Genomic DNA, 11,442 nt, shown 5'->3' with positions numbered 1-11,442 from the left:
ACACAAGCGTATGTTCATTAATTAAATTGAGTTATTTTATTCATTTATTTACAAACTCTCACACACTTTGATAGGCTACTCTATCAAAAGGTAAGCACAACTACAAGCCAAGTATATCTATCTGTAGGCCTATAAGGCAAAAATATGCTTTTCTTAAGTATATTTCGATCAAAAGGTACTGTCAAGTTATTGTTTAAATATGTGCGGTGTCCAAACTTGAAAGAGACTGAAACATCCACTGTAAGATTTTAACTGGAATCCACTCAATGAAACAGCTTTTCCTTTTTCTCTCCTTTATTTTTTAGGTTGAGTTAGTATTCTACAATTCTACAATAAATACTTTGAAAAGCTATATCACTGTTAAAACAGATGCACAAATGACACAATGTAGAGTAGCATAATCTGATTGATTCATGAATGTTAAATATTTTAAAATAATAATAATAATAATAAAAACAAAATTTGATCCAAATAACACCTGTAATTATTTTTACTAAATCATTATTATTATATATTCATTTAGGTAAATACAGGTCTTTTTGGATGCAGGTCATTTTATTAGGTTTAAATGTTCATTTCACTTTGGAATTATTATCCATTCCATTTAGTGATTAGCCATTTGGCGTTAGGCGTTAGGTGAAAAACCTTTCAAATAGAAAAAATACAGAAAAGAAAATATTCACATTATTACCAAATAAGTATAAATAAGAACAAAGAGAGACTATGCAAAATGCATTACTCCTTATTTAAGTTAATACACACACTCCCATTAAATGTCTCATGTCAAATACAAATAAGCCTTAACACAAAGGTAATATATATATATATATATGCATATATATACATACATACATATATATACACATATATACATATATACATATACATACATATGTGCATTATATTATTTTATTTAATTACTATTTTTAATTATTTAATTAAGCACAAAGTATCTTATATTTTATAATTACTTTTGAGTTCATATCAAATCACTTAGCAATCCTAAACTACATTTCCCATAAGCCCCCACAATTCACCGCGCCTCTCACCGCGTCATCCACCGGACACTCAAAACAAACAAAGTCAACCACCGGCACAAACAGACGGACTAAAACACCAGCAACAGCGAACAGTCTCTCAAAGTGCTTCAGTCTCCTTACCGGCTGCCTCTCACACTTTGTAGATGTCCTTTTCGCACAGTTTTACTGCAGATTGCAGTCCTGGTCTGAATGAAAGCCCTGCTGGTTAGCGCTCTGCTGTATGTTCAGGACCCTTTTCCCTGTGACACTGAGGAGTGTTGCTTTTATAAACTCCGGGCGTAATTTGATTAATTACTTCCCTCCCTCTGCTTTACTCACTGAGCACTCAGTTTTGCTACTGGACTTATTAATTTACAAATTACTTTCTGATTTATTTATTTTCTATTTTTCTATTTATATTATTTTCTTAATTTATATTTATTAATTTATTAATTTATATTTATTAATATTTATAAATCTTAATTTTCTGAAACTTCAGTTTGACTTGACAGGTACAAGTATACGCCAAGTATACTTAAACTTTTCTGTACAGGTATACTTGTCAGTATAAGCCCAGTATACTTGTGTTAAGTATAGCCTATCTATGACAAGTAAATAAAAAGAAAACTGAAAGTATACTCTCTTATTTTAAGTTTAAAAGAAGTGTACTAATAGCACACTGGAATAAACTTCTTTTTGTTAAGGGATATTTTTCACAAAATAATATTAAATCTGTAAAGAAAATGATTTTTTTAATAATAATACTAAAAGTATATTCTCTTATTTTAAATTTAAAAGAAGTGTACTAATAGCACACTTGAATAAACTTCTTTTTGGTAAGGGATATTTTTCACAAAATAATATTAAATCTGTAAAGAATTTTTTTTTTTTTTTTTTTTAAATCCAAAATGTTTTTAAATAATATTATTTTATCCATTTTGTGTTTTATGGGTATCAAATAATAGAAAAACAAAAAAACATAAATACATTTTTATAAAAGATTTCGGGGGAACAAGTATAAGCCAAATGTACTTAGACTTTTCATATATTTGTCAGTATAAGCCCAGTATACTTTTGTTAAGTATAACCTATCTCTGATAAGTACATAAAAAGTAAACTGAAAGTATACTCTCTCTTATTTTAAGTTTAAAAGAAGTATACTAATAGCACACTTGAATAAACTTCTTTTTGGTAAGGGATATTTTTCACAAAATAATATTAAATCTGTAAAGAAAAATGTTTTTAAAATTAATTTATTTTCATAATATTTCATTTAAAATATTATTATTATTATTATTATTATTATTATTATTATTATTATTATTATTATTATTATTATTATTATTATTATTATTTTATCCATTCCATATTTGATGAGTAACAAACAATAGAAAAAAAAACACAAAAAAAACATGTATACATTTTATAAAAGATTTCTGGGAAGGTATTTTATTTTGAAACCGCGGCTCGTTTCCGGGTCTGGTCACATGACCTTCCAACATGGCTTTGCCCTGCAGGTCAGTGCTGTAGCAGAGAGAGAGTTTGTTGTTCCAGCAGGTTTAGATGACAGTTTGAGGAGCCGCAGGTCGTTACAGACATCATTACAGAGACACAGAGGAGCTTCTGATAGAGCAGCTCACCTCCTCAACACCGCCGACATGAGCAAGGACGGTTTAATCCTGTAAGTACAAACAAACAGTATTATATCAGCATGTTGGCTGCTAGCTGAGTGATGTTATGAAACTCTCCTGTGTCATTGTTATGAAAACAATTCTTCATATAATATAAATGCATCATGTTCACCCTTTATAATCCTGTCTTCACACCTAAATAGTAACATTTCCTGGTCATTAATGCTACATATCATCTGGTAAGAACAGCTGCTTCTGTCATGCAGAACCTCATTCAGAAAAACAGCAATTTAATACTCTATCGCTCACACATAAGGGTTAATTCCCTTTGCAACATAAATTATTAGCCTTAATGATGCATTTGGATCTTCTGATAAATTCGGCATATATATAATTCATCTAAGAGTAGTGCATTCTTTTAAAATTGTATTATTTTTGTGTGTTTTGTTTAGTTTGAATTGGCTTAATCTCCATAGTGCAGTTTAGTGAGAAAACATATTGTGGGAATAACTCTTATTTTTAGCATTGTTAACTATTTGGTACTGGATTATATCAGAATAAATAATAGATAATAGAAGTTCCTGAGTTATCCCAGTTAAACACTAATTGCCATTATGTCTATTTCATTTAAGTCAAGAGTATAATTCTGTATATGTTAAAGAGTTACAGTAAACTTATCATGCTTTATTTTGTTTGGAGGCTTCAGTGGTCTGCATTTAAGTCAAGCAATATTTAGTTATCCACATACTGTAACAGTTAGATTTACTGTGATACATCACTGGTGCATCCAAAGCAGCCATTCATTCAACCGTTGTCCAACTGCTGGACGATGATAAGAGAGCAGAGGAGTGGTATCTCTCATATCTCTCATCTCATGTCATTGACAGCTCTTCAGCTGGATGCATATATAGTAGTTGCGGGGAAAGGGAGGGGTACGCCTGTGTGTTCGATAACAGAAGCTTGCTACTGTATTGTAGCCTTCGGGCTATAGTGATTAGGACATTCCCATGCAATTTAAAATGTAAAATTGGTGTGACTAATATAACAAAGGGGAGTCAATAGCAACAATGAATGTGAATTATTATCCACAAAGAGAGGAGTCACATCTCGGTGTCTTTGAGTTAACGGCTTGTTCTGGTACTGGGGAATGTTGCTCTGGTGCTGATTTATTTTGGATACTTTATTATTACATTGCTTTAACCCATACTTACTTTATTCTCTTTCAGTGTAGCAGAGGGGTAGTCCTCTCCCCGTAGAGACTGATGCTAAACTTATGGATTTTTTTTTCCTATCCAGCCCGAAGGACTTCCCCCAGCTCCAGAACGATACATTCCTACGAGCAGCACGAGGACAGGAAACTGAACATGTCCCTGTCTGGTGTATGAGACAGGCTGGGAGATACCTACCAGGTACCACGATCAGCGCTGCTTTCTTTTCTTTCCTGAAATACAGTTTTCTCTCCCTTACCAGACTTTCTTTGCATCATCGTCTTATTTTTCTTTCAACTTCAAATAAATAAAAGTCTTTAAACAGTACAATTTTAGGACAAACATAATTTAGGACAGCAAAAATATGTCGATGTTTTGTTGAATCTAATTTGCAGAGTTTCGTGAGACCAGAGCAGCGAAGGACTTCTTTGAGACATGTCGGTCACCAGAGTCCTGCTGTGAGCTCACGCTGCAGGTATCAAACTTATTATGAAAGGTCTAATTTGAATGATTTGAAAATATGTTTTCAGATGGTTAACCTCCAAGACAGCAGTGTTATATTAACAAGATTTTTCTCCTACATGCAAATACCCATTGCAAATTAAATTTGACTCATTTAATTACTGAAACAAAATTACTGAAAAAAATATTTTGAATGATCTGGAGCATTTCAAATATCAATAATATCTAATATATAGCAAAACCAAAATATATCCTAATGTGTGTTTACTTATGTTTTATTTTGTCTAAAAATTCACATTTTCATCACGGTTAACTCATTTGCCACAATGTATGTTTATTACTTAATACCAGCTTGGACGAACAACATGCAAATAACCACTAATTTAAAACATTTAATTAATTAATTCACTTTTAATATTCTTAATACTAGTACAGTAGTACATAAGTAGTGTTATATTGTATTGAGATGATAGTGTGAGGCTACCACTACAACACAATAAACAGAAATCACAATTACATTTTTATGTTACCCCTTTTCTTTTCTTTTTTAAATTGTCTTCCTTTTTTCCATTTTCAGCCTCTGAGACGCTTTCCCTTCGATGCTGCCATCATCTTCTCTGACATCCTGGTTATCCCACAGGTAAGGCCAACAGCACCGGGCTCAGTCATTAACATGTCAACTGCAGAATTTTCTGTGATATCGTGGAGATCTTTGGACAAATACATACGGCAACATTGAATCAAATTTCGTTTATTGTTTTAGTTTTACGGCCCACAAATTTTAGTTTAGTGGACTTACCCTCATCAGATGAAAAAAAAACACAAGTTCAGTGTGACAGTAATGCTGCTCTAGGAAATTGTTTGCTAACATAACACGTTATCCTTAACTTCTTTATTACAGTGATATGTGGTGATTATGTATCTGTCAGCTTGTTGATGTTTTTCTGGACAAAAAAATATGAATGCACCTTAAAGAGCATTTTACTGGGTTGTGTGCATATAAGCAGTCAGATTACCTGGTAATTAAAGACAAAGTGACATATAATCTGTTCAAAATGTAACGCGTTGTTATCACATTAACTTTGACAGCCCTAGTCTTTACTCATGCTTTCGTTCATCTTCCTCCCTGCAGGCCATGGGTATGGATGTCCAGATGGTGGCAGGTAAAGGTCCCACATTCCCAGACCCCCTGAAGGAGCCAGAGGACCTGCAGCGTCTGCAGGCCAAAGTGGACGTTGACAAAGAACTGGGCTACGTCTTCAAAGCCATCACGCTGACTCGACACAAGATAGAGGGAAAAGTGCCGCTCATAGGATTCACCGGAGCTCCGGTTAGAGATGATACAGACACGTCTAACGATGTCAGGAAAAGCATGAAAATCAAAAGTATTGTTTCTTACTCTCCCCTCTTTGCTCTGTCCCTCCACAGTGGACGCTGATGTCCTACATGATAGAAGGCGGAGGCTCCAAGACATTCTCTAAAGCGAAGCGTTGGCTGTACAGACACCCGAAGGCCAGCCACATGCTGCTGAGGATGCTGACAGATGTGATAGTGGAGTATCTGCTGGGACAGGTGGCAGCTGGAGCTCAGGTTACACCCCTTTACCTTCTAATCTCTGGACACATGTTAACAATGATTATGTTGCACCTCTGCCATGAGACATGCAAATTCAACGTTAAGATGGCAACAAAGACATAAATACTATTTGCTGATTGCGGCAGCTCCTACACACACGCTCCTTATGGAAACAAATCTGTGTCTCAGCATAAAATGCGGTTGAGGCAGCATTTTCTCCCCCAAAAACAGTTAAGAACAGTCTGAGAGCACAAACCGGATTATTACATAAAGTCTAGACAATGTCACATCAGCAGAGTGCACTGCCGTTTTTACAGCGGTGTTCAGTATTTGGGGCAGTAGAGAGTCTCTCCTTCTACCTGGACAACCTCCTCTAGAGGTGTCAAGCATCCACTCTGCTGGTGTGACCTCTGATCTTCCGGCAGAGCAAAGTGAGAAAAGAGAATATTATTTATATGAATATATAACCAGCTTCATTTAGGTACAGTGGATCAAATGAATGTGCAATATGAAAGGAGCGACCTGTAGTGACGAGCCCACAGAGAATTATCACCCCGATGCTGCAGTTCCCTTCAGCTCTACTTAGTCTTTCAGTGTCCTTTAAGTGATTTTTGGTTTTCTGGCCTCTCTCCTGTTTGGTTCAGTCTTTTTCTAAATGCAGTAGACCACTTTTTTCAGCAAAGAGGCTCTGGTAAACTCACTCTACGCTACCTGTCCTGCACCAAACGGCAGACAGACAAAGTTAGCAACTAACTGGAGAACATAGTGGAGCATTTAGCAGCTAAAGAGCCAGATATTATTCTCAGGAGTTGGTGGGGACCAAAACAGAGCTAGAAGGAGCGGGAATATTAGACTTAAGGCCTTAACACACTAGGGACGCTTTGTTCGTGCCATTAATTTGCACGTCAGTTTATTTTTCAGAATTGTTGTTTTTGTCATGAGTACTTTCGCACAGAACGTGAATATTATGCAGCGAAAAAGCAATGTAATTTTTTCAGAACAAAGACGATTTTTCTGAGCTTTTGCACCGCGAATAAATGCATCGACCAATCGCGTTGTGCGGACCAGACATATTCAATACGTACACTATATTGTACAACAACACGGAGGTTCCGTAGTCTGAACCAAGATGACAAACTTTAATACTTCTTTCAACTTTGACAAAGGCAGAGCATACCAGATCCACTTCTTCCGTTCTTACCTTTCACAATAAAAGCCCTAGATATATACACTGAGTAACTGTGTTACCAGAGACAAATTCACTCAGAGCATTTCGCTAAAAGGAAACTCAATAAAATAGCTTGCAGTACTTTAGGTTATACAACAGTATACCTCAGACAGACTGCCAGACGCTGCTCTGGGTCAATAGGACCTCAGTAGTTGGTCCTCCGCCTGCACGAATCTATTCAAACTTTTTATTTAAAAAGTGCAACTGTCACAAATTTGCATCGCTTCCGACATGAATGCAAAATATTTGCAGGCGAGTATTTAGCATTTTCGTGTTGTTTATTCGTCACAGCCTCGGTATGTTAAGGTCTTTACAGTCGATGCAAACACAACTCTGAATGAATGCTAATGTTCCTCCCAGTCTGCTGGATGTTTAAATTGTCAACTGTTTGCTAACTGGCTCGCTGTATGAACTTAATAAGGCAATAATATGTTAATGTTGTGTTTACAGTTTGTTTTGCTGCCCCCAAGTGGCCAAAAAAAATTGCAGGTTTTAAAAAACAACACTTTAACCTCAGCTGTATGTGTGTTGTTCAGGCTCTGCAGGTGTTTGAGTCCCACGCCGGCATTCTGGGGCCGGCCGAGTTTAAAGAGTTCTCTCTGCCTTACCTCCGAGACATCGCTCGCAGCGTCAAGGATAAACTCAAGGAGGCGGGAAAAGACATTCCCATGGTGAGAGACGGCCGCACACACAAGCGTAACTGTTGTACTAATTAATGATGTACACCTGCACATCATCTATAAACTGTAAACGAGTCAACTGTGATAACTATTTATTTATTTTCCTGCTGTATTCTGTTTGTTCTGATCTTATAATTACTTTCTATATTAGTTCCAATACCCTGATCTATTCTTATTAGCACTCTGTTGCTTCGACAACACCGTTTCCCAGGAGGGATCATTAAAGATTCATCTGGTCTGTTTAGAAATAGCTGCTCTGCTTTAGGTCCAGAAGATGGCAGCATTTCACCAAAAATGGTTCATGATGACTCCTGCAGAAGTTGTTTTGAAAAATCTACTCTTTACTTTTCTGTTCCAGATTGTGTTTGCTAAAGATGCTCACTACGGTCTAGAGGATCTGTCTCAGTCTCATTATGAGGTGGTTGGGCTGGACTGGACCATTGACCCACGATCAGCACGGTAACACACACACACACACACACACACACACACACATTCTCAGAGCTATTTTGACTGTACTACTGATATCTTCTCTAATAACACTGTGAAAAGGCAGTTTCGGTTCGATATTGACAACATGGTAACAAATAAAATCTAAATACAAACTGCACCTTCGAGCTTCAGTGTTAGTATATATAATATATATAAGTATAGTATAGTATATATAATCAGAATTTAATGTAAGATTTAAAGTGTTTAAAGAGATATCTCTGGAATGAGAGCAGAAATAGAAAAGGATCAGTACTAGGGCTGTCAATCGATTAAAATAGTTAATCGTGAATAATCGCAACTTAAGCGCACAGCTGTCAGTGTGCTGACTTGACTATGACTTGCCCCACACTGCATGTGATTATCATTAAGTGGGCATGTCTGTAAGGGGGAGACTCGTGGGTACCCATAGAACCCATTTTCATTCACATATCTTGAGGTTAGAGGTCAAGGGACCCCTTTCGAAAATGACCATGATGAGTTTTTTCTCGCCAAAATTTAGAGCAAGTTTGGAGCGTTATTCAACCTCCTTGCTGACAAGCTAGTATGACGTGGTTGGTACCAATGGATAGTTTCATATGATACCAGTATCTTCACTCTAGCGTTAACTTTGACAGCCCTAATCAGTACATAAATCTCCTCGGTCAAAAGCAAATACAGCTTCAGCCTCAAAATCCACTGTCAAGAGGATCAGACTGCAAAAAAAAAAGAGTAGCCTGAAGCTGAATACATCTCAGGGATGTCGCTGCGCTAATCATGAACCACACTGTCGTGTTTTCCGAGGAGCAGGTTAACCATTAGTGACCTCTCCCTCGTCCCTGTTTTGTCACCGGGTGCAGGATTTAAGTCAACAAACGTCCGTGTTTCCTGCTCTGCTCATCAAATACTTAACCTGTTGGTTAAAGGATTACTCTGTGTGTCCTCTGCTGTGTCCTGTGCTGTGTCCTGTGCTGTGTCCTGTGCTGTGTGTGCGTATGTATGTGTGTATTCAGGGAGCGCACAGGAGGGAAGGTCAGCCTGCAAGGAAACATGGACCCTTGTGCTCTCTACGCTCCAAAGGTAACCCCCCAACTCACACTTTACTTTAGACTCTCACATGGTCAGACACGTCACTTTTTCCTTCCTGTTTTTATCTTCTTGTTTTTCTCAAAACTATCTTTATTGACTTCTTTTTTGAAAATACAAAACGCCTCCTACCCATCCCCAGTAACACTACAGTCTCTGTGAAAGTGTAAGTGTAATATTAAATTGTGAGCAGGCGTGTATACTGTAACAGTTTGCATCTTATAGTTTGGGTTTGGACCAGAAGACATGTCTCTTCTTAGTTCTCTGCAGAGATGTCTATGTGGAGGTCATTCCTCCATACAGAGAGATAAAAGAGAGTTTTCTTTATAACCTGCTGATTTTTAACCTGCTGAGTTGTTCAATGAGGTTCCAGAGTAGAAAACAAAACAGGAAAGGGAAATAACAGAAAGCCCTACTGCTACTCTTCACTTTTCTCAAGTTTCAGCTGCTATTTTCAGCCCCTCCTGCGTACATGCTGTGAATCCTATTTTTATCCCACAGTATTTCACTCCATATATTTCTACAGAATACAGTGAAGTGCTGTAATTCATTCTGACAAACTTTTGTTTACACACACACACACTGTCGATTTATAACTCGTCACCAGAAGTTCCTAAAATTGTTCCTCCTCTGACCCAGTTTGAGCAAAGTATACTCAACTCAGATGCTCCGACTTATTCGAAATATTCTAAAGTTGAACCACAACTGAGCTAAAATATCTGCCTCCTCTTCCTCCTCCTCCTTCTCCTACTCCTCTTCCTCTTCCTCCTCTTCATCAGGAGCGCATTTCAGAGATCGTGAAGAAGATGCTGGAGGGTTTCGGCACGAGGGGCTACATCGCCAACCTGGGCCACGGCCTTTACCCCGACATGGACCCGGAGAACGTGGGTGCCTTCGTCGAAGCCGTGCACCAACACTCGAAACAGATGGTCAAACAAATGTAAAGACGGATGTGTCTGTGTGAGGGAGTGCGTAAGCCAAAAAAGGATGATGGGAAAAATGTACAATAATGCATTATTTTATTAAAATCTAAAACATTTACAGCTTCACGTCTGTTTTCAGCAGTTAAATAATCCATTCCCAGAGGTTTTCTAGGAGGAAAAATAAAAAATAATACTGTTCTGTGACACACAAAAAGAAAAATTCTCGTCCAGTGTATTTTCAGGATAAACAAGATGTTGGTTTTCTAAGACAAGATTTTCTGTTCATCATATAATATGTTGATCTGACCAGGAGTGGAATATGTTTCCATTGTAAAGGGATGATTTTTGCTTTTACATGTACATTAAAACCACATTTAAATTGTAAGGGATTTGTATTAATGTTGGATCTATTCAAAAATGCTCAAAACAGCTTTGACTTTCTTTTATATGTCATTCAATCAAACTCCCCATAATGTCACATACAAATACAACTAGAGACGAGCCTTTATAACCTCTTAATAGCTGTAAACAGCTTCAGTCAGAGCATCAGCACAAGTCGCCTCTTTGTCCTTGAAGAAAAACAATAAAAGGATCCAAACTGCTGTGAAAACAAAAGCCGGTGATTTGGCAAAATAACTTCAACAAGAGATGCTCTACTGCAGTTCTAAAATGAATTTTTAAGGGAAAATGTCAGCGCACAGCAGTCGATCATTTTACCATCCAACATCTTAACGGTGAACAAAATCCCCCGCTGGATCTCAGCATGGAAGAGTTTTATTTTTACTCCTGCAGATAGAAAATCTTGTAAGAAATACATGTTGTACAAGATGATGCCTTATGCTGTCTTTGTCTTTCACCCTGAATCTGTTTTTTTTATTACTTGATCAACTCGGCTTAGGAAAAGTGTCTTATGAAGTGAATCGCATTGTAGGCATCCTGAGAGGTTGCATGTGATTTGCAACATAAAACCCATGAATGTGTTTATCTGGCTGGTTTTATTCTGTCCAGTTAAATAAAGATTGATTTAATTTTTAATGAACTTTATGTTGTTTTGTATTTCACATTAAGTTATTAGATGTTTTTCCCCCTTGCCTCAGGATTATTGTACCTCGGCATAAATAAAAAAAATAAAAAATGTGATGGTCATCATATATTACCTTAA

General features: G+C 36.9%; 1 protein-coding gene across 1 annotated transcript; it reads left to right on the top strand.

Moving 5' to 3' along the window:
* Positions 1-2,491: 2,491 nt before the first annotated feature.
* urod (uroporphyrinogen decarboxylase) lies at positions 2,492-11,442 on the top strand. The gene is made up of 10 exons (XM_037788419.1): positions 2,492-2,700; positions 3,947-4,059; positions 4,254-4,333; positions 4,898-4,960; positions 5,453-5,650; positions 5,749-5,910; positions 7,660-7,794; positions 8,162-8,262; positions 9,285-9,351; positions 10,137-11,442. The coding sequence occupies exons 1-10, from the start codon at positions 2,507-2,509 to the stop codon at positions 10,299-10,301; spliced, it is 1,278 nt and encodes a 425-aa protein (XP_037644347.1). The 5' UTR covers positions 2,492-2,506; the 3' UTR covers positions 10,302-11,442.

Source organism: Sebastes umbrosus, chromosome 12 (genome assembly GCF_015220745.1).
Source record: "Sebastes umbrosus isolate fSebUmb1 chromosome 12, fSebUmb1.pri, whole genome shotgun sequence".
Taxonomy (NCBI): Eukaryota; Metazoa; Chordata; class Actinopteri; order Perciformes; family Sebastidae; genus Sebastes; species Sebastes umbrosus.
This window is presented reverse-complemented; position numbering and strand designations above follow the sequence as displayed.